This window comes from Pseudochaenichthys georgianus, chromosome 13 (assembly GCF_902827115.2).
Source record: "Pseudochaenichthys georgianus chromosome 13, fPseGeo1.2, whole genome shotgun sequence".
Lineage (NCBI taxonomy): Eukaryota > Metazoa > Chordata > Actinopteri > Perciformes > Channichthyidae > Pseudochaenichthys > Pseudochaenichthys georgianus.
In genome coordinates this window covers 40,223,808-40,246,782 of record NC_047515.1, presented here as the reverse complement: position 1 = coordinate 40,246,782, position 22,975 = coordinate 40,223,808, and the positions used below count along the sequence as shown (strand labels likewise).

Below are 22,975 nucleotides of genomic sequence, written 5' to 3'. Positions count from 1 at the left end.
CCGTGGCTGTCCTCTGTCTCCTGCTATCTGTATATTTTGCGCAGTCTATCTCTGCTCACGCTGTTGCGTCAGCGTGTTCTCCTGCGTGTTGGCCATGTGTTGCACTGGAGCCAGACTTCAGCCGAGCACGTACGAACTGCGCATGCGTGAGTGGCAATAACTCTCCTTACCAGCAGGCAGCGGTAGTGTGTATTCGTCATTCAAAACAAGCAACAACCGGAAAACAGAGAAGAAGAACTGTGTGTGTGTGTGTGTGTGTGTGTGTGTGTGTGTGTGTGTGTGTGTGTGTGTGTGTGTGTGTGTGTGTGTGTGTGTGTGTGTGTGTGTGTGTGTGTGTGTGTGTGATATAAATAAACAACAGCTATGTGCGTTAGCTTCACCTAGCATGTGTTCTTTGCAGGTGTTTGTTGAGGTTTGATTATGACTGATTTTAGAAAGTAACGAAGTAACGCGTGTCGGGGCAATGTTAGTAACTGTAGTGTGATTACTGGATTATAAAAGTAGCGCGTTACACTACTCCGTTACCGACAAAGTAATATTATTACAGTAACGCGTTACACCCAACTCTGGCTGTGTAGATACAGCTAAATGAAAATGGAAAAACTGTTGACCAAAATGTGAACATGCATGAATAATGAAACTGAATCTGAAATAAAAACTAAGTTAAAAAAAGAAAAGAAAACTCATATTTGTACATACATCTAACAAAATGTTGATTTAGCAATAAAGTTGCGTTTATAAAACGGTTACCAAGTGTGGCAATATGAAAGAAAAATACACACTCCAATTTAAATAGTTTTTATTAGTAAATGATGATGTTCAAAATAAAATAGTCCCTCCGTTGCCTTCTGCACAAAACATAGTGCGAGGTGGTTGCTATGCAACAACACTAACAGCTAGCGAACATATTAGACAGACAGCGTTGATCGATTATTTGGCTATTATTATTTAACAGTTGCATAGAAATCTCTCAACATGTTATTGAGCTGCTGTTTTGTCGACGTCTGAAAGTCTATGACCAGCTTTATCCTGACACCAGTCTTCAAAGCATTTTGTTTGCTTCACGGTGTTCTGTTCGTTTTTTTTCAGTTGGTCTACCTGCTCTTCACGTAGCTCTGCATGTCCTCGTTAGGTGCTTTTTTTTTCTGGAGATAGGCACTGCTCAAGCTTTGTTAGTTAGTTAGTTTCGTAACGGACGTGATGTAACAGTTTTAACGGTTGTAGCTTTTTCTCAGACGCGGAGGGATACTGACTCGTGAAAAGTAACTACAATTCTACCCGTAATATACGCTCATTATATCACGGCTAAGAACCAATCAGATTGCTTGATTTGACTTATCCGTTTTATAAATTGTATTATATACCTTTACTTCATTCTTATTTTGCCTTGTGTGTCCTCCTACCTGTGCTATCGTGTGTTTAAAGCTTATTCCTGATGCTGCTTAAACACCTGCATTTCCGTCTGTGGATCAGGAAAGGTTCATTTGATCTTATGGCGCATTTCCACTACAGCGCGGAGCTCGCTTTAAGCGTGCCGAGCCGTGCGGGGCCCGTTTTTGGTTGCGTTTCCACTTGGCGTAGTTCCGGCTAGCGGGAACTATTTCACAGTTTTTCTGGCCCCATAAAATCGAGGTTCTTTCCGGGCCAACAACCAGACTGAGTCGGGCTGAGTATGCTAAAGAGAGAGAATCGCTGGCTAGGGGCCTACAACTACAACAAGATGAACATATTTGACCGTGATTTAATTGTAATACACGTTTCTAAATGATGCCGAATTAACAACATACTGATACCGGTTAGTAAAAACCATGAATTAATGCTTTGACAAGTCTGCAGACTTTTAAAATGCGTGTTTTCTAAATGGAGATTGGCTAAGCTAACACAGGGACCGTCCACACTCACAACAACGGCCTACAGACATAAATAAACCAGAGACTGTCTTCGCCATGACACAGGCAGTCTGTGGTTTGGACTTGTTTCACTTTTGCCTAGTTTCTGAACATATATGAGGAGCTGTGAGCTCTGAGTGCTAACAGCTAACGGCTGTGTTGTTTTTCTGGGGTTCTCATTGAAGATGATGTCACGGCTCCGCCTACACTGCGTTACTATAGATCAGGGGTCTTCAACTCAAATTCAACGAGGTCCAGTTAGAGAAAATGTCCCCACGCAAAGGTCCGGAACATCAAAATGTCTAAGTTGCTTTATGAAGTAGTGTGATATATATTGAAGTAGCTGTAGCTTTATCCACGTCTGCATGTAATCAACAACTGACTGCCAATCAAATAAATAAAGTACAATTCAAAAACAACAATATTTATTGTCTATTAACATTGAGCTTCTCTGTCCCGCGGGCCCACCACCTACGGGAAACATCGATGGGGTCGGGTGCGCTGCCAGACGGGTGGCAGTGAAAGCGGAGGGTCTCGACGGACCAGACCCGGGCGGCAGAAGCTGGCTTTGGGGACGTGGAACGTCACCTCTCTGGGGGGGAAGGAGCCGGAGCTTGTGCGGGAGGTGGAGCGGTACCAGTTGGATCTGGTTGGGCTCACCTCTACGCACAGCGTCGGCTCTGGAACCTTACTTCTGGATAGGGGTTGGACTCTATTCTTCTCCGGAGTTGCTCAAGGTGTGAGGCGCCGGGCGGGTGTGGGGATACTCACAAGTCCCCGGTTAGGTGCTTCGTTGTTGGAGTTTACCCCAGTGGACGAGAGGGTCGCCTCCCTACGCCTGCGGGTTATGGGGGGGAAAACTCTGACTGTTGTGTGTGCTTATGCACCCAACAGCAGTTCAGAGTATTCGGCCTTCTTGGAGACCCTGGAAAGAGTCCTGTATGGGGCTCCTGAAGGGGACTCCTTAGTCTTGCTGGGAGACTTCAACGCACATGTGGGCAATGATGGAGACACTTGGAGGGGCGTGATTGGGAGGAACGGCCCCCCTGATCTGAACCGGAGTGGTGGTTTGTTACTGGACTTCTGTGCTAGTCATGGATTGGCCATAACAAACACCATGTTCGAACATAAGGATGCTCATAAGTGTACGTGGTACCAGAGCACCCTAGGCAGAAGGTCCATGATCGATTTCGTTATCGTATCATCGGACCTGAGGCCGTATGTTTTGGACACTCGGGTAAAGAGAGGGGCGGAGTTGTCAACTGATCACCATCTGGTGGTGAGTTGGGTCGAGTGGCGGGGGAAGCCTCTGGATAGACCTGGTAAGCCCAAACGTGTAGTTCGGGTGAACTGGGAACGTCTGGAGGAGGCCCAAGTTCAGGAGGCCTTCAACTCACACCTCCGGCGGAGCTTTTCGGGCATTCCTGTGGAGGTTGGGGACATTGAACCAGAGTGGTCGGTGTTCAAAGCCTCTATTGCCGAAGCCGCGGTGGGGAGCTGTGGTCTCAAGGTCCTAGGTGCCTCAAGGGGCGGTAACCCTCGAACCTCCTGGTGGACACCGGTGGTCAGGGAAGCCGTCCGACTGAAGAAGGAGGCCTTCAGGGATTTGTTATCCCGGGGGACTCCCGAAGCAGTTGCAAGGTACCGACAGGCCCGAAGGGCAGCAGCCTCATCCGTGGCCGAGGCAAAGCAGCGGGTGTGGGAGAAGTTCGGAGAAGACATGGAGAAGGACTTTCGGGCGGCACCAAAGTTGTTCTGGAAAACTGTCCGACACCTCAGGAAGGGGAAGCAGGGAACCATCCAAGCTGTGTACAGTAAGGATGGGACGTTGTTGACCTCAACTGATGGAGTGTTGGGACGTTGGAAGGAACACTTTGAGGAACTCCTGAACCCGACAACTCCGCCCTCTATGTTAGAGGCAGAGCTGGAGTATGACGGGGGATCAACGCCAATCTCCCGGGGGGAGGTCACTGAGGTCGTCAAACAACTCCACAGTGGCAAAGCCCCGGGGGTGGATGAGATCCGCCCGGAAATGCTGAAGGCTCTGGGTGTTGAGGGACTGTCATGGTTGACACGTCTCATCAACGTTGCGTGGAAGTCGGAAACGGTACCGAAGGAGTGGCAGACCGGGGTGGTGGTCCCCCTTTTCAAAAAGGGGGATCAGAGGGTGTGTGCCAATTACAGAGGCATCACACTACTCAGCCTCCCCGGGAAAGTTTACTCCAAGGTACTCGAAAGGAGGGTCAGGCCGATTGTCGAACCTCAGATTGAGGAGGAACAATGCGGATTCCGTCCTGGTCGTGGAACGACGGATCAGCTTTTTACTCTCGCAAGGATCCTGGAGGGGGCCTGGGAGTACGCTTATCCGGTCTACATGTGTTTTGTAGACTTGGAGAAGGCGTATGACCGGGTTCCCAGGGAGTTACTGTGGGAGGTGCTGCGGGAGTATGGGGTGAGGGGGTCTCTACTCAGGGCCATCCAATCTCTGTACTCCCAAAGCGAGAGCTGTGTCCGGGTCCTCGGCAGTAAGTCGGACCCATTTCCGGTGAGGGTTGGCCTGCGCCAGGGCTGCGCTTTGTCACCAATCCTGTTTGTAATATACATGGATCGGATTTCGAGGCGTAGTCGTGGGGGGGGGGGGTCTGCAGTTCGGTGGACTAAGGATTGCACCACTGCTTTTTGCAGATGATGTGGTTCTGATGGCTTCATCGGTCTGCGACCTTCAGCACTCACTGGATCGGTTCGCAACCGAGTGTGAAGCGGCTGGGATGAGGATCAGCACCTCCAAATCTGAGGCCATGGTTCTCAGCAGGAAACCGATGGACTGTCCACTCCAAGTAGGGAATGAGTCCTTACCCCAAGTGAAGGAGTTCAAGTATCTCGGGGTCTTGTTCTCGAGTGAGGGATCAATGGAGCGTGAGATGGGCCGGAGAATCGGAGCAGCGGGAGCGGTATTGCAGTCGCTTTACCGCACCGTTGTGACGAAAAGGGAGCTGAGCCGGAAGGCAAAGCTCTCTGTCTACCGGGCCATTTTCGTTCCTACCCTCACCTACGGTCATGAAGGATGGGTCATGACCGAAAGAACGAGATCGCGGATACAAGCGGCCGAGATGGGTTTCCTCCGCCGGGTGGCTGGTGTCTCCCTTAGAGATAAGGTGAGAAGTTCGGTCATCAGGGAGGGACTCGGAGTTGAGCCGCTCCTCCTTCGCGTCGAAAGAAGCCAGTTGAGGTGGTTCGGGCACCTAGTTAGGATGCCACCTGGGCGCCTCCCTAGGGAGGTGTTCCAGGCACGTCCAGCTGGGAAGAGACCAAGGGGTAGACCTAGGACCAGGTGGAGGGATTATATCTCTTCGCTGGCCTGGGAGCGCCTTGGGATCCCCCAGTCAGAGCTGGTTGATGTCGCCAGGGAAAAGAAAGTTTGGGGCTCTCTGCTGGAACTGCTACCCCCGCGACCCGACCACGGATAAGCGGGAGAAGATGGATGGATGGATGGAACATTGAACTATACAGATATACAGTAAATACTGTGGATATGTGTAATGTTCCTCTCGGGCTGCATTTACAAATAAAATAAATAAAATATCTTTTGAAAATGTGTGCATCTTAAAAGTGCTTAATTTTAGATAAATACAATAAAGTGTAGCAGCAGCTTGAGTTTCCCTTTTTCTTTGTTAACCGTTTCACATCATGACTCAACAGTTTCAGACGATTACAGAACAATATCAGTCTTTACACATCATAACAATTTAACAGTTTCAAAGTTTATCTTTCTTTCCCTCTTATATTGCAGTCCCCCACTCACTCACTCACTCACAATTGAGCTGGAGCTTGTCCTGCCAGGAGTTTGTAAATCTGGGCCGACATGGTGTCAGGGCCGTTCTCTCACACACATGCAGGTGCTCATTGGTTACAGTGATGCAAACACAGGTATGGTGAAAAGAGAGAGAACTATTCGAAGCAGAAAAAAAACAGCGTAATATACCACCTGACAAAGGCCTGTGCTATAATGCTTCAATTAACTGCTATTCTTTATAATCAGATCAACAGGAGACAGAGATGTTAAGTTATAAATCAAGGGTTTTTATTTTTATTTACAGCAGGGGTGGGGAACCTTTTTCCTTTCAATTTTTACAACATCCTCCGAGGGCCGTACAAATTATTGAACTCAACCTCTGCTTAAAATCTAAAACTAAAATCACAGCCCATTCATTTGGCCTTTCTTTCATGCTGTGCAAAGAAAAAGCAACCTCTTGATCCAGATATCTCACCATGACTCGCGCATGCATGCACGTGCACGGTTGTGGCATGACCACCAAAACAGAAAGATATGGACACAAGATGTGTGCAAATGTATTTAGTATCCTATCCATGTGAACATGATTTAAGTGGGGGGGGGGACCTCCTCTAGGGGGGTCCGGGGGCATGCTCCCCCGGGAATATTAAATATTGAAGTTAAAAGCATCAATCTGGTACACTTTGAGAGCAACATGAAGAGATCTATGGATACATCTCTCAACACCCATATGAAATAGAACTGTAAACAGATTTTTCTTTTTGGATATTTTACAAATCACTTCCATTTTAAACTCTATTCTTGTTATTTTTAACAACTTTTGTGTTACTGTCATATAGTATTTTATACCTGTTTTTCATTTAGTCTCATTAATAACTATATAGATCATATCAAGGTGTGCCTTAACCTCACTGAGCTGAGGCTATTTGAGCCTCTCAGGAGAGAGCTCTCTTCCACCTGGTTGTAGAAAAGCTCTTTAAATTCGTTAGCATAGCTAGCTAACCAGATGCTAATAGCAACAGATCGCCACTGTGCTTACAACTAAAGACACAGCCACGTAAACACTGCGGCATGTGTACGGCTCCTTATGAGTACTGCAATATGTGAAGGGCTGGAGCGGCGTGCTCTCTGTCAGCACTCCTTTCAGACGAGACATATACCACGTGAAGACACGTTAGGCTTGTGTTGTGTTCAAGGACCCTGACCTTGGCCAGGAAAAACAGGCACTCACTTGTTTAATTATTTTGCGCTCTAGATTTCTTTAATTTTTTTCTTTTTAGCGTGTTTATAAATTACCTCGAGGGCCGTACCAAATGGTCTCGCGGTCCGTATACGGCCCGGAGGCCGGAGGTTCCCCACCCCTGAACTAAAGGCTGGAAAATGACCAGAGTTGGATTAGCTCCTTCCTGAAAATGACAAAAGGACATCATCGGCTTTATAAATGTTACTTTTATTGCAGGATTTTTCAACTGGTTTACATTAATTTGTACAGATGGTAATGTGACCGTGTCCAAACCCTCATGATGCGACAAATCATGTCAATTCAGATAACCAAAATCATTTTCCATGAATCAACATCTCCTTAACTACACCTTACTTAAGCACTTATTGTCACACTTAAGACAACTTGTTAGTAAACATACATTTGAAATACTATCTCCTTAATGCCTTCTATTCTCAAGATTCAGATAACTTTGTCACGTCTTCCTTGTGAACGTATCTGTATTTGAACTTATGAGGATACAATCTAAACTAAATGTGTATCCTTGTCCTTTGTTTCTGCAGCAAAATCAACCAAAGACCTCCTAAAGTCCTCTTGACTGACAAGAGCAGAGTTACTGTTACTGCACCATGTACAGGGTCCGGATGAAAGACACGGTTCATATAAAATAAAACACTTTAAAACTTCCACATAGCCAACTGTAAACTTTACAACTACCTCCGCTCTCCTATCAGGAAGTTCATCGTGTGAAATACTTTAGAGGTCATTGACCGACAGGACAGATTTGAGTGAGTGATTTTAAATTGAAAAAAGTGGCTTAGCCCAAATCACGGGATTAAGAGACATTATAGTGAAGTCCTTGTTGTATACTTCAGCAGTGATGATTCAAATGCTACGATTTGGTAGCAGCTATACCCTGCCACCGTCTTTTGCAAACCATGCATAGAGTGAACTGCCTTTTAAAGAAAAATATACAGCTGAGGAATCAAATTATGCAAAAAAACAAGTAAGGAAAGTAGATACATGTCAGTAAAGTGCAATTGACAAGCTTAAACCACAGCGCAGGAGCCATACATCTCACAGTGGAACGTTGTTGTTGTGAGGTTTGTTAAATGTTGCATGTTATTTTTTTATCATGTTCTGTTGCCGATTAGCTTTTATTTTATTTAGTTTTTTTCTTTTTTTTAAATTGTACGGTGTCCTTGGGTGTCATGAAAGGCGCCTACAAATAAAATGTATTATTATTATATTATGAATGTTGTGTGATCACTATGGGTTGGTCAAATGGATATTCGATGTGTTCACCTGTGAGGTGATTGTGGACGAAAGGGTTGAAGAGTCGCTCTATTTTTGAAGTCCGCATCGTTTTGATTATTCAGATAACATATGGGTGCATATTATAATGTTTTCTTCATCAAAGGGAACCTATTCTGCCCATTCTCAGTTTCATATCAGTACTCAGTGTCTCCACTGGGACATGTCTGCATGCTTTAATGTTCAAAAATGTCTTTACTTTTCTCATACTGCCTGTGCAGCACCTCTTTTCACCCTCTGTCTGAAACCAGAGCCCAGTCTGCTCTCCAGATTGGTCAGCTGGCCGGCTCTGTTGTGGTTGGTCAACCGCTTAGAGATGTCCCGCCCCTTAGCCAATCAGGTACAATGTGTTTAAGCTTTTTCAGATTATACATGCACAGAAACCAGAGGGGAAAGCCAAAAAGCATAACAGGGCCTTTTTAATTTAAGATATTTCCCAGATTCCTTTTATCTCAGCAAAGTGTTTTTGGTAGCGCATCAGACAAAGACAACCATGCGTCAGACTTCAGCCTCTCAACGACTTGTGTTTGTTTCCCCAAGTCCTTCCACACAGTGATTTCAAGATGGACGTTGTTCAGAATGACATTTTAAGATGAGCTTCAATTCCAAACCAAAACCTTTGTATCACAATTTCTCTTTAAGGGCCAAGCGAAACTCTGACATCCCTCCAGGAGCTTCTCTAAAAGGACGAGTTACTCTTCCTTTTTAGCCGTCGGTGCCTCGGATGCAGAGCTCTCATTGGCTGCCGCTCCTTTGCTCTTCTCTCTCTGGTCCTGGCTGTCGATCCTGCCGTGCTCCTTCTTCACCAGCTCCGTCAGCTCCTCCTGGAACAAAAGACGAGGCACAGATAAAGGATTTGGATTTGGTTTGATTTATTTCAATGATACCAAAAAATAAATAATAATAATGAAATGAAACGAAACATGAGAATTATAATACTATACAAACTTAAAGGTGGGGCAATAGCAATGAATATATTAAATGCTTTGACAATAAATCCATACAAACAAGTCATCTGTGGAAGCCGTGGCGCTGTAAAAAGCACGACCAATCATCTGAGCCGGCTAAAGTAACTGGATGGCCTTCCTGCCTGTCAGCCTTCCATCGGGGCACAAACTTACCTCGTGCCCTCAATGGTCATGTGCGCGTTCGTGTGTGTTGGAGGAGGGGCTCTGTGAGGAAGTGGCAGATTTTTTCCGGTTGCGTATTTTCAAATTCTAGCGCACTCGAGCTGGTTTCTCCATTCTTACCTACCCTACCTTTAAGCAGTGTCAAATTGATAAACAAAAATATTACTGACTCTAAATTATATATACACAAATAATCTACTTAATTACACATCCGAAAAGGGGTGGGAAGAAGTTTATTTAATCCCACCCTTTCTCCCAAAAACGAAATGATTAACATATGAGGCGTGTGGCGCAGTGGGTTGTGCGTTGGTGTTCGGGGGCGTCACAGGTTCGAACCCCACTGCAGTCAGCATGTCGTTGTGTCCCTGAGACGCTTCACCCCAACTTGCTGCTGTGGGGATTGCCCACCGTATTGAGTATGTAAATCGCTTTGGATAAAAGCGTCTAACAAGTAATATATATATTTTTTTTCTTAAAGAAATACATTTGTTATTTAAAAACCAACAAAATCATAAACCAACACATATAAGATAAACAAACAAATGCATAAAAGAGGAAAAATGATAATCCAGAAAAGATAAAATACCAAATGAATAAATAGACCGTAACTTGAACACGTGGAGCCTCAGAGAACAGATGAAGACGGTAATAGAGACAGAGTGTCTGCTGTGGAGTCCGTCCTCTGTGGTGACGGGTCGACCACAGCGTCACACAGGAAGATGAGAAATAGATTAGCACCACTTTCAAAAGCTCTCGCCTTCTCTCTGGAGTGGCTTCTGCTGCAACTCTTCCTCAGGACCTCCTCAGGACCTCCTCAGGACCACCTCAGGACCTCCTCAGGACCACCTCAGGACCTCCTCAGGACCTCCTCAGGACCTCCTCAGGACCACCTCAGGACCTCCTCAGGACCTCCTCAGGACCGCCTCAGGACCACCTCAGGACCACCTCAGGACCTCCTCAGGACCTCCTCAGGACCACCTCAGGACCTCCTCAGGACCGCCTCAGGACCACCTCAGGACCACCTCAGGACCACCTCAGGACCTCCTCAGGGGCAAACTAGTATAGTATATCTCACTATGCAGTTACAGGTCACCTATTATGCAGAATCCTCTTCTCCATGTCTCTTCTACATCAACATGTGTCCCCTCTTCCTCATATCTCTTCTACATCAACATGTGTCCCCTCTTCTTCATGTCTCTTCTACATCAACATGTGTCCCCTCTTCTCCATGTCTCTTCTACATCAACATGTGTCCCCTCTTCCTCATATCTCTTCTACATCAACATGCGTCCCCTCTTCCTCATATCTCTTCTACATCAACATGTGTCCCCTCTTCTCCATGTCTCTTCTACATCAACATGTGTCCCCTCTTCTTCATGTCTCTTCTACATCAACATGTGTCCCCTCTTCTTCATGTCTCCTCTACATCAACATGTGTCCCCTCTTCTTCATGTCTCCTCTACATCAACATGTGTCCCCTCTTCTTCACGTCTCTTCTACATCAACATGTGTCCCCTCTTCTTCACGTCTCTTCTACATCAACATGTGTCCCCTCTTCTTCACGTCTCTTCTACATCAACATGTGTCCCCTCTTCTTCATGTCTCCTCTACATCAACATGTGTCCCCTCTTCTTCATGTCTCTTCTACATCAACATGTGTCCCCTCTTCTTTCCCTAACATGGCTTTGTATATAAAAATGTACCAGTGACTGAGCCTCCGTACAGTTAGCGAAGGCAAAGAAGATAACGTCCGAACATGAATGGATTTCTCCCCTTTCCAATAGTATTCAATATCTTTATAACAGGCCTTTAAAGGTGGGGTAGGTAAGAATGGCGAAACCAGCTCGAGTGCGCGAGAAAGAAGAAAAATACACAACCGGAAATAATCTGCTACTTCCTCACAGAGCCCCTCCTCCAACACGCACAACGCGCACATGACCAATGAGGGCACGAGATAAGTGTGTGCCCAGATGGAAGGCTGACAGGCAGGTAGGCCGTCCAGTTACTTTAGCCGGCTCAGATGATTGGTCGTGCTTTTTACAGCGCCACGGCTTCCAGAGATGATATTTATTTAATGTATTCATTGCTGTCAGGACGTTGAGAGCATTCCATGGAATATAACAAGTGTTTCTGAAGTGATTTACCTACCCCACCTTTAACATGCCTAATACCACTACAATTAGAGCATGCACTCCTTTTGTATCACTCCATATATCAGAAAATACAGTAAACAGCCAATAAGAAATCCATTTTGCTTTTAGGCGTCAAATATGATATAAATCAGTTAATGGTATGTGAACAAACAACGCTCCAAAGTGATTGTGTTTGAATAACAGCGGCCATGACACCATTACTGTATTTGTTGTTCAACGGCCCAGGAGTATTTAGGGTAAGTGTGTGTGTGATAGTTTTGGCAGATGGATTGTCCTCAAACAAGAAATGCATCTTTTAAGAGGCCCCATTCCCTTTCCTACAGTGTGTTGTATAGATTTGTTTGTGCAGCACAGGCCGTACGAGAACATCAAAGAGCCTTTTGAACATTAAAGCATAGAGACATGTCACAGGAGAAAATACAAAGAGATGTGAGAATTAGCATGAACTATGACAGATGCAACTTACCTTCCATCCCAACAGCTCAGCGAGGGCCAAACAGCCGTCATCACATGTACTGATGTGAGCCACGTCTCTGGAGAACAACACAGTGTTAAAACACAGACACATCTCCATTACATGTGTTTACTTCCAGCTCTAAAGCATAAGCACTGTTGGAGGAGCCTGGGACCTAAGATTGTCATCGACATAACTACACTGTAGCTATGTAGGAATGACAATAAAAGCCTGGAATCGTGAATAATATTACAAACACTTTCCCGGGCGTGTTAGAGGGGTTTTGTTAACATGCGCTGTCAGAGATGACTCAACACACTGTCAGTGGTGTCGTCAACAAGCAACAATGTTTGGATGTCAGGTCAAAGTGAATGCGTTGGCTCCCCCTGGTGGCGGAAAGCCGAACTGCATCATATCAACGCCTAATCGGGCCTTATTGATATCCAACCTTTTTCAACTCAGGGCACATGTTTTCCCGCGGCCCACATTCAACCATAAGCAATACGGAGGCTAAATAAAGTTCTGATTGGTCGATTCAAAACATGTGACACGTTGTTAATCCAGTAGAACAGACCGCTGTCAAGGACTGTAATGACCGTTGCTACGGAGGATCAAGCAAGAGAAAGGAAAAGAGGTTAAAATCCAAATAAATCTTAATAATGAAAATGTTTCCACACAAATTATAATATTTGGCAAATTATTTGGCGGCAAATATTGAATCTACATTTACACCCTTTAATATTGTATTTGGGCTTTTAGATGAAGACCGCACACAGTTAATAAATACAACTATTGTTTTGGCTACAATACATATTTTTAAAACTCAATCAAGGAGTAATCTTAATTCAAGGTGTTTGAAGAGTAGATACAAATACAATTTATTTTGGATACAATTATTGCCACACAAAATCAAAGGGTGGCTGAACACGCCGTGACATGGGAAATAATGAGCTCTAACGAAGAGTGGATCTAAAGGAACAATAAATATGCTTCCCATGTTGTGTTTTTGGTGGTATTTGATTGTCAACCTATTTTTGTTTGTGAAATGTTGAAGTGACTGTATACTTATTACTTCTGTTTTTGTCTGAGATGATAATGTCATCTCCTATATGCTATTGTTATGTCCATGTTTGTGTCTTTAGCCTGTACAAAATTAAAATAATTTGGCGGCCCAGTTGCAATGCCTTTGCGGACCACTAGGGGGACAAGGCCCACAGGTTGGGAACCGATAATATAGAAAATTAAAACGTTACAATTAACATTTACTGAAAATGAACCAAGACAGGTCTAAAGTTGTAAAAACTGACAACATCCAAACCAAACAACTCTGTTAGCAACCTGTCAATCACGAGGTAGACCTAAAGCATACACTGCTTTAACAGATTACATAATAAATCACACACTGAACATCATGCTGTATTTAAGAAGCCTTAAAACAAAAATTGAGAGCATGAACGTACTAGAAAAATGTTTAGTGAGAAAATAAACCAAGTGAGAAGTATAGGGTCATTTTCGTTGCATCTTTTCAAACCTGGAAGTTGATGCTTAGTTCAAACTGGTGGATAAAATACATGCACATTTAATATGATATACTGTTTATCAACCATTACTAGGGATGTAACGATACCAAAAACTCACGGTACGATAATATCGAGATAACAAGTCCACGGTACGGTATTTATCGCGATATTGAATAATAAAGGAAAAAAAAAAAAATTCTAATTTTGTTTTTTCAACATTTAATAATCAGACCCTGCAATAAAATAAATCAAGTTTCACTTTAGTTTTTCAAGTAACTCAACTCAAACTCACTCACTCAGCATCATCAGACAGGTTTTTAGGAATATGAGAATGTCCACATTTCCAGGTATTTATAAGCTGGGATGTTTGGGCGTTTACAATATCCCCTGCTCTGGAAAGAACTCTCTCGCTTGGTACTGATGTCGCCGGGACAGCAGTGGTCGCGTTAACCGAATATTTTATTTAACAATGACGGAAAAATCTGAAAGCAGTCTGTCATTTTGACAACGTTTCCCCGCAGCGAGGCTCTGGTGTTATGCCGTGGTATGCTTGCCCTCCAAAAGGAAATGATATAGTTTCCAAACCGTACTTTGCCGTACAGATCAACACATGTCTGGGAGGTTTTGCTTTACGCTGTGTGCGCTCCCGCAAGGTGCATGCACACGCGGCATAACACCGCCCCCCCCGGTTGACAGTTCACGAGAGATATATAAATATAAATATACTGTTGGTACTTGTCAGTGTCTCTAGGTGTGTACATGTAGCCCTGTAAATACAATGTCCTTTTGTGTTATCTGTTGTTTTATGTTCATGTTGTAACCTACTTGCTGCCATGTTGGACAGGTCTCTCTTGAAAAATAGATCGATGATCTCAATGGGACCATCTGGTTGAATAAAGGTTTAAAACAAAAAAAAGTGTTAAAAAAAAATAATTTAATTTTTTTTTTTTTTTTAAATCGCGGTAGATTTTGTCAGTCTCACGACGGTATTGGGACGTTTATTTACCGCGATATTCGGTATATCGTTACATCCCTAACCATTACTGATTATTTCATCATTTTGACCCAGGTGATACATTTCTTAAAAACTGTTCATCATCCCAAATAATCTCTTTCCCCTTTAATCTGATCGATGTGTATAACCTGGATGATTTCTTCTCTATTGGGTAGATGCAATCAGAAGTTCTAGATACAGGATAAGAAGTTGAAATGGTACAATAAAGGTAAACCAGCCGAACAATTTGCGACAGGAAGTCTCTCAGTTTCACCTGTACGCTTTGTCCGATTCAAAGTCCATGCCTCCTCCAAAACCCAGCAGCCCGAGCATAGGATCCGCCTGCGGAGGAAACAGGGAATACATCTGTGACGTAAAGAATAGTCAGCGTACAGGCAGGACATGTTTGATGGAGGGGGAAACGCTCACCTGCCCGGCCTTCTCCATGTTTATGAGCAGTCTGGGGCAACTTTTAGAAACTCTAATGAGAGAGGAGAGAGAGCAAGGAACAAGGGACGGAAACAAATTACTTAAAGGTCCCATATTATACAGTTCTTCATCAATATATTACAGCTCTCAGATATATCCAGAACCTGTCTCTGATTGGCTGAAACACCAAACAGATCATTGCAGCATTACCCATAATCCCCTCTGTTTCCAAAGTGCTGATTCTCTGTCTGTTACTTTAGATGAAAATAAGGAGCCCCTCCCCACGCCCCTCTGAGAGAGACTTGGTTACAAAGAACTCAATGGAGCTCTAGAGGAGATTCAGGTGATAAGGGGGGGGGGGTTACCTTGGTTGCTGATTGGCTAATGGTTACTCAAGACAACACATCGTTATGACATCATCAAGTGGGAAAAATCTGATCAGCTCATTTTCAGACAGGTTTTTATAGAAATGGATCAAAAAGAGAGAGAATCTTTGTTCCTGAAACTTTCAGAGTCTCTTTCCACAGAGGGGACACATGTTGATGTAGAAGAGACATGAAGAAGAGGGGACACATGTTGATGTAGAAGAGACATGAAGAAGAGGGGACACATGTTGATGTAGAAGAGACATGGAGAAGAGGGGACACATGTTGATGTAGAAGAGACATGAAGAAGAGGGGACACATGTTGATGTAGAAGAGACATGAAGAAGAGGGGACACATGTTGATGTAGAAGAGACATGAAGAAGAGGGGACACATGTTGATGTAGAAGAGACATGAAGAAGATGTGACACATGTTGATGTAGAAGAGACATGAAGAAGAGGGGACACGTGTTGATGTAGAAGAGACATGAAGAAGAGGGGACACATGTTGATGTAGGAGAGACATGAAGAAGAGGGGACACATGTTGATGTAGAAGAGACATGAAGAAGAGGGACACATATTGATGTAGAAGAGACATGAAGAAGAGGGGACACATGTTGATGTAGAAGAGACATGAAGAAGAGGGGACACAGGTTGATGTAGGAGAGACATGAAGAAGAGGGGACACATGTTGATGTAGAAGAGACATGAAGAAGAGGGGACACAGGTTGATGTAGGAGAGACATGAAGAAGAGGGGACACAGGTTGATGTAGGAGAGACATGAAGAAGAGGGGACACAGGTTGATGTAGGAGAGACATGAAGAAGAGGGGACACATGTTGAATAAATAATACGTGAAGAAGAGGATTTTGCAGAATAGGTGAACTTTAAACACTGGAATATTCTTCCAGTTGAATTTAAAACCTGGTCTGACTCTCTCTTTCTCTCATGGTGCAAAACGATGAATATCAAGCCACCAGCCGTGCCAACATGAACGACCCTGTAATCTGAGTTTTAACATTGGAACTGTGTAATATTATATTTTAACCGCACTATGCATTATTTTATTGACCTGTACTTGACCTGGCATAAATCCCCCCCTCTCTTTTCTGAGATGAATGTATTTGTACGCACGGGCCTTGTTGAAATAAATACATAATAATAAAACCTATATATATGTTAGTAACCGGAGCAATGAACGATAAATTGCAAACATGCGGGGGAGAGATCCCTCAGCTTCAAGCGCGGAGACGATTAGAAGATTCTTTCTGGAAATCTTTTATGATGCAGAATAGCTTCAACGGGAGCTCGACGGTCACAGTTAGAGTCTGTGGAAAGCAGTATGACGTGAAACTTGATCTGCAGTACCTGCCGACTAAACCTGCAAACGGCTGGACCTGCAGAGACGTTCCCATGACGATGAGCAGATCACAGCGAGGAAAGTCCTGACAGGTGAATGAAGACAGTGTAAACGTTTTGATTCCCACAGAGGTGTTACGTCATATTTTCTTAACCTGTCATGCATCCTTTAAAACCACCACCATGTAAACACACACACATCTCCTACATTTGTATATCACCGTGTGTGGGTGTGTGTGTGTGTGTGTGTGCTCACCATCTTCATTGAAGTGAAAAACCGGACAGGTAGATTCTCTCCAAAGAAGACGATGTCTGGGTCAAAGGATGCAAGGGACACATAGGTACAAAGACATGTTGAGATAAAGAGACGCATATATCCAACTGTCATGTTTGTAGAGTAGGACAGATATTAGACGGTGTGCAGAAAGGTCCAAAGGGCTTTCAGGAAGAGAAACAAGGGACCTCAAATACATTGGATGAAAAGAAGTGAAACGATCAACTGACCTGGCTTCACCAAACTGCCGCACGCATCACATCGGGGAACGTCGTCAGAAAAGATTTGATCTGCAAAGCGAAGAGAGGCGGTTCAAGTCTCAAACGGCTGGAATCACAATCGCTCAACAACCAGAAGCTGTTTTCTTTGTGAGGGCCAGTGAGAGCGGACCTCTCATCCAGTCCAGGTTGAACTCCTTGCTGCAGGAGACACAGTGAGACGTGAAGAACGTTCCATGAGCTTCTATCAGATCCTCTCCCTCTAATCCGGCCACTCGCTCCAAGGTGTCGATGTTCTGAATGAACACACACACAGATATACGTCAATATAATATTTATAGAAGGTGCAAAATCCACTTTTTCATGTCTTCTATACACAAACATGCGTCTCCTCTCTGTCGAAAGAGACTCTGAAAGTTTCAGGGAAAAAGATTCTCTCTCTTTTTGTCCTGATCCATTTACCGTACCTTTCGGACTGTAAAGCGCACCTGCATATCAGCCGCCGCAGCTAAATTGTCCGTCTGTCTTGCTCTCGTTCTGTCTCTCGGTTCCACTTTTACTTTGGCGCGCTACCTGTCTCACTCTTTTCCGGCTTAAAGGTGGCGGGCGCGGACCGGTCCTAGAGCCCATAGTGTTAAAGGTGGTTAATTGTACCTGTAAAATCCATAGATTTAGGAGGTTCCCTAGTGGCCGTTAGCTGTACAAAAAAATGGGGGGAAAAGTCGCGGCTTATAGTCCAAAAAGTACGGTATATAAAAACCTGTCTGAAAATCCCCGGAGTTGGGGACTGGCAGCAGCTTCGACTGAAGCCTTCCGGGTAAATCGCCAGAACGCCGACACCTCCTCATCTCCACCGCTCCCATGTTTTCTTTTGTGTTGCCATAAGTTACGGCCTGTCCACAGCGCGGCGTGCGTTGACGCTTGCCGGCGGGCGTGTCTGAAACTCGACCAACAACCAATCACATGAATCTCCCGCCCCTGACACACAAGCAGCGGTTTGATTGGCTAGAGCTTGTACTGGCATATGATTCGATTGGCTGGCGCTTCTGCCGAGGCGTCAAAAGTTGAACATTGCTCAACTTTTGCAGCGAGCCACGCCAGCAACGCTCCACGTCGCTTCCCACGATGCAGTTCGGCGAAAAGTGACGTCAACCCATTCAAAGTGAACGGTGAAGCGTCAACGCACGCCGCTGTGTGGACGGGCCGTTAGTCTCTCTGGGTTTCTGCGCTGGGCTAATGCTAATGCTAATAATGCTAATGCGAGGATAATAAAATGGCGACTTCACAACACTTTTCAGAGTTTTACGGGGTGTGGTTTGCAATCCGCCCAGCCAATCAGAAATTGGTACTTGTTTCTCCCCAGGAAAGCACCACCTCTCTAGCAGGCACTGCAAATGGGGGTAAAAGTTCTCATGAACTAAGTTCTCTTTTTGGTGTGAACGTAAAATCCCAGGAACTATCGGAACTAAACGGGAAAAGTACTCCGGTGTGAAAGCGCCGGGGACTTCGGGTGGCAGTATACGCCGTGAAGTGGTTTGCGGCCTGCCAGTAAACCCAAAGCAGAAGAAGAAGAAGTGACGTCAGCGGCTTCATTTGCGTAATCTTGCCTCAGGAACTTATTCCGGTGTGAAGGCGATCCGTACCTCGTTCCATGGGGGCACTAAGCGCTGGGAACTAAGTACGGCAAAGGTGTGAAAGCGGCTATTGTGTTTTTTTTTTTTAAATCTCTTTGGAAACAGGGCTGAAACAGAGGGGATTATGGGTAATGCTGCAATGACCCGTTTGGTGTTTGGAGCCAAACACTCGGAGACATGTTTGTATATATCTGTAATATATTGATGGTAACAGGGGACCTTTAAGACGTGATTTGAAAATGGAGAGAGACTCAGTATTCTGGATGTCAGGTAGGAAATAAGATATGAGACATATTGAGTGTGAAGTGTTCTCCTACCTGAGAGTAGCAGCGTCTCAGGTGACCCTTGTCCTTCAGCAGCTTCATGAAGTAGTGACAGATTGTCGGCTAAACAGCAATAACAAAAAGAGGCTGTTTTTCTGAAGTTGGATTTTAGACTTGATGTATTTGTTCATTTCGAACAGTTTTCAACAATGAGTATGAGGCTTACAAAGCAGCAGTGTGTGGTGTACTACCTTAAACTGCCCTGGGTAAAGCTCCCTGGCCAAGGCGAAGAAAGGCTCTGGATGTTTCTGAGAAGAAGGAGACATTTTATTACATTGGTTTGGTAAGCTGTGTTTTGTTTCTTAGATTAAGGTCCTAACTTTCAAAGGGCTTTCAGACGACCCTTCTTAAATGTGCATTATCTTGGCATTACACTACAACAAACATGGACACTTGGCTTCTTAGCTTATCTTGTGTATCTAATCGTAAATTATAATAATTCAAAACCCACCTTAAAGTAATCGATCTGGAAGATGGCCTCAGGGTAAGGCAGGTTATATTTCTGCAGGTTTGCGTAAAGCCCAGTTTCTGGTGAGCGGAAATCCGGGATCCCAGCCGCTGCGGACGGAGAGGATATTGATGGTCACTTTTTAAACACTTAACAACAAAACGATGCTTTCAAAAGTAATTGTTTCCTGGTACTCACATGTGGATATTCCGGCTCCAACCATGCAGATGATGTTTTTACCTGTGTGATGGACATATTTGACATGAAATACTCATACTCTAATATATATATAATAAATGCAATATGTAAACAGGAGAAAATCAATCCACTATGATGTGATGGATAATAGGGATGGACTTTTGAAAGCAAATTTATATTCGAATATTCGACCCCCCAAAAAAAACTATTAAGTTAACCGATAAACCGAATTGAGATATCCTATTGTGGGGAAACTTCTGCGTAGCAATGCAGGAGGAGTCGCCGACTCAAAGGAGACACGGGGAGAGCTGGAGCTCTGATGGCAAACACTGATGGGTTTATTTGGAGCTTCGGCCGCGGATAACTCACAAAACAAGTCCAAGAGTCAGAGGTTCTGACTTCACGGTAGAGATGCCACGTCAATTCTGAAGAGCCCTCCTGCAGCTCCAGGGTTAACTAGTTCAGAGTCTGATAATCTACATTCTTCAATAGAGAGACTAAACAGCTGAGGACACTGAATCACAGTTGTTGTCTCTTATGGCTCGGGGTCCTCTCCACCTGAGAAGGATGTGTTCCAGGTGTCCCACAACAATAACTATCTCTGACCGAGAGCTGCCCGGTCACAAACTGGCAACATCAACAACTTGCTTGGGCAGCCCCTCCTTACGGGAGATAACGGCTGCTCGAGGCTGGTCTGCTGCGTCAGAGGGCGAAGGAGGACATGCAGGGGAGAGCATTCCCAACACTTATAATTGTTTTTAATAAATAAATACATTTTCAAATAAATATAGAAATCAAACCAAGTTTTATATGATATTTTCCTGGCACTGTCATTTAATGAATCCATTTGATAATATGTAATCAACTTAGACTACCCCTCCCATAAAAATAAAATACAAATGTTTATAATTTATATTCGAATACCTGAATCATTTTGAATATTGGATGAATCATTCCCATCCCTAACGGAGAGGCGGACACAAACTCACATTTGCCGCTCTTTATGTATCGTGCCACTCCCTCCAGAGTCAGATCATCCAGAACTTTCTCTGGTGATCCGAGGCCCAGCGTGCTGGAGAAGAGGTTACGCAGGAAGTCCACTGAGGACAACCAGATGAAGAGAGTAACATTAAAAACACAATTCAATGCATTCAGACACAATAAACAAATGGGATCGTTAAGTTCAAAAGGAATGAATCAAACATTTAGTGTTGGAGCAGATGTATAATAAATACTCCAGTGTTTTAATTAAAGTGGACCTATTATGCTATACTGGAAACATGTATTGTAGGGCCATACCTATACAAAACATGTCTGTGAAGTTTTTTGCCTCAAATACCAAACAGATCCCCCGTTGTAGCCATGCCTCTTACTGCTCATACTTCTCTTTTGAAGCCCTGTTAGAGAAACGCGGATCTTGGGTCCTTAGCTAAAAAAAAAAAAAAAGAGGAGGCGGAGCTAATGCCTGATCAGAATTCTACCGGAGATAAAGTGATAAAACGCCATCCTGTTCTAAACCACATCAAGGATTATTTCTGAAACAGTATGGAGCTCAATTGCTTTTTCTCTTGCGGGTTTATCACAAAGTGAGTTCTTTCTTTATTTCCTGCTTTTTAAACACGTGCTCTCCAGTACAGGTTAGCTCTGAGTGTTAGCGAGGCTTGCTAATGTAAACAAAGACGAGATTACGTCCAAAACACGTCAGGCATTGTTTCTGATAGCAACTTTCTGTGGGTCCGTCGGCAGCAAATCTGTATCGCTCGTTGTACCTCCGTTTTAAAACGATTTGGGTATGGAGGAAAAGAGAAAAGGTTTTATTTTCTGACGCTGCGTGAGTTCCCCGACGCACCGGGGAGCGGGGACACATATTTATGTAGAAGACATCAAAAAGTGCATTTTGCATGATAGGTCCCCTTTAAGTTAAACTATTAATACTAGTGTTGAAATACTCAGTTAAAAGTAAAGAACAACAACTACACGTAGTATTTATGCATAACGTCCTATTTTCTGAGTAATACTGTATTAAATCACTGGATTATAATAAGTTATGCATTAATGTTTACATCCTTTAAAATGTTCAGCTGAAAAAGGTGTAGCAACTTAGAAGTAGGAGTAAAAAGTGCAATATTTGCTTTCGAAATTCTAGTGGAGTGGAAATATGAAGTAGCATAACATGTAAATACAAGTACCTTAACATTGTACTTTAATTGAGTAAATGTCATTATAAAATAACAGTGCAATAATGTAGCAGCTGTTGTTATTAGCTGGACTTTCTATTTGATGTTTTTGCACCACTGTCACAGTCACATACTCTCTGTGTTTCCTGCAGCCTCTTCTCCACTGCTGTCGTCCGAGTCCTCCTACAAAACAAACCCCACAATGCTGACATTAAAATGGATGCACATGGATGTATAAAGAGAACAGGCAGTACTCTAGTGAATGGCTGCCTTCTTCTCCAGATCTGCGGAAGTCAGACGATGACAGGTGACGTGTTTGTTTGGAAAGCTAACAGTCAGCCGAGTAGAGTTACCCCACCTAAAAGTACTCGCTAACTCGATAAATAGTGTTTTTATTATTAGTGTTTCATATATATTTTGATGCATGTACCATTTTATTATTTTACTATTGGTTTTTTTGGAGGAATTGACATGTTGACATTGTGAATATATACTACTCGATACTCGCTAACATTGTCTAGCTACATACAAATAACATGTTTCTAACCTCGGGTTCAGGCGTAACTTCTTCTTCTTCTTCTTCTTCTTTTTTAGGACGTTCTAAAAATGGAGAAATTAAATATCACTTGTGTCAAAAAATGTATCTTCGAGTTAAGCGCTGTTAGCTTTATGGCTAGCTCAGTGTAGCACCGTTTATTTATTTAAATTAAAACTTCATTTATCATCACACAGTCTTCCTACCTGATGCTTCAGACATTTATCCGTAGACTGAAACGCTTTCACCACAAAGGTCTGATTGACAAATTATTTAAATCCCAGATTTCACGAAGTTACGACAGGTTCCTGGTTTATGCTACAGCGAGCACTCAGTTGTTGTTGTCCGTCAGAAACACGGTCCGGGTTGGTGGTGACCGAGTTCCCATGAGGTAATAGGTTCCTACCACGGTTCAAGGTTCTTTATTTGTCATACGAACATAGCTACAGTGTAGTTATGCCGATGACAATCTTGTGTCACAGGCTTCTCCAACAGTGCAACACAAAACACAGATGAATAGAAAATATAGTGCAAGTAAATAGTAAT

The 22,975-nt window shown here is 43.8% G+C and overlaps 1 protein-coding gene across 2 annotated transcripts; it reads right to left on the bottom strand.

The window, feature by feature from the left end:
• Window positions 1-7,113: 7,113 nt before the first annotated feature.
• Window positions 7,114-22,804, bottom strand: sirt2 (sirtuin 2 (silent mating type information regulation 2, homolog) 2 (S. cerevisiae)). Of its 2 annotated transcripts, XM_034097559.2 has the most exons (16): window positions 22,636-22,804; window positions 22,442-22,494; window positions 22,029-22,077; window positions 20,707-20,817; window positions 19,718-19,759; window positions 19,523-19,629; window positions 19,263-19,319; window positions 19,066-19,134; window positions 17,287-17,410; window positions 17,127-17,186; window positions 16,879-16,934; window positions 16,632-16,708; window positions 14,899-14,950; window positions 14,744-14,811; window positions 11,968-12,034; window positions 7,114-9,042 (listed from the first exon to the last, which is right to left on the bottom strand). In XM_034097559.2, the coding sequence occupies exons 1-16, from the start codon at window positions 22,649-22,651 to the stop codon at window positions 8,911-8,913; spliced, it is 1,140 nt and encodes a 379-aa protein (XP_033953450.1). In that variant the 5' UTR covers window positions 22,652-22,804; the 3' UTR covers window positions 7,114-8,910. The 2 variants fall into 2 exon arrangements, with proteins under 2 accessions (XP_033953450.1, XP_033953451.1); XM_034097560.2 differs by lacking the exons at window positions 20,707-20,817; window positions 22,029-22,077; window positions 22,442-22,494; window positions 22,636-22,804 and adding an exon at window positions 20,385-20,457.
• Window positions 22,805-22,975: the final 171 nt, after the last annotated feature.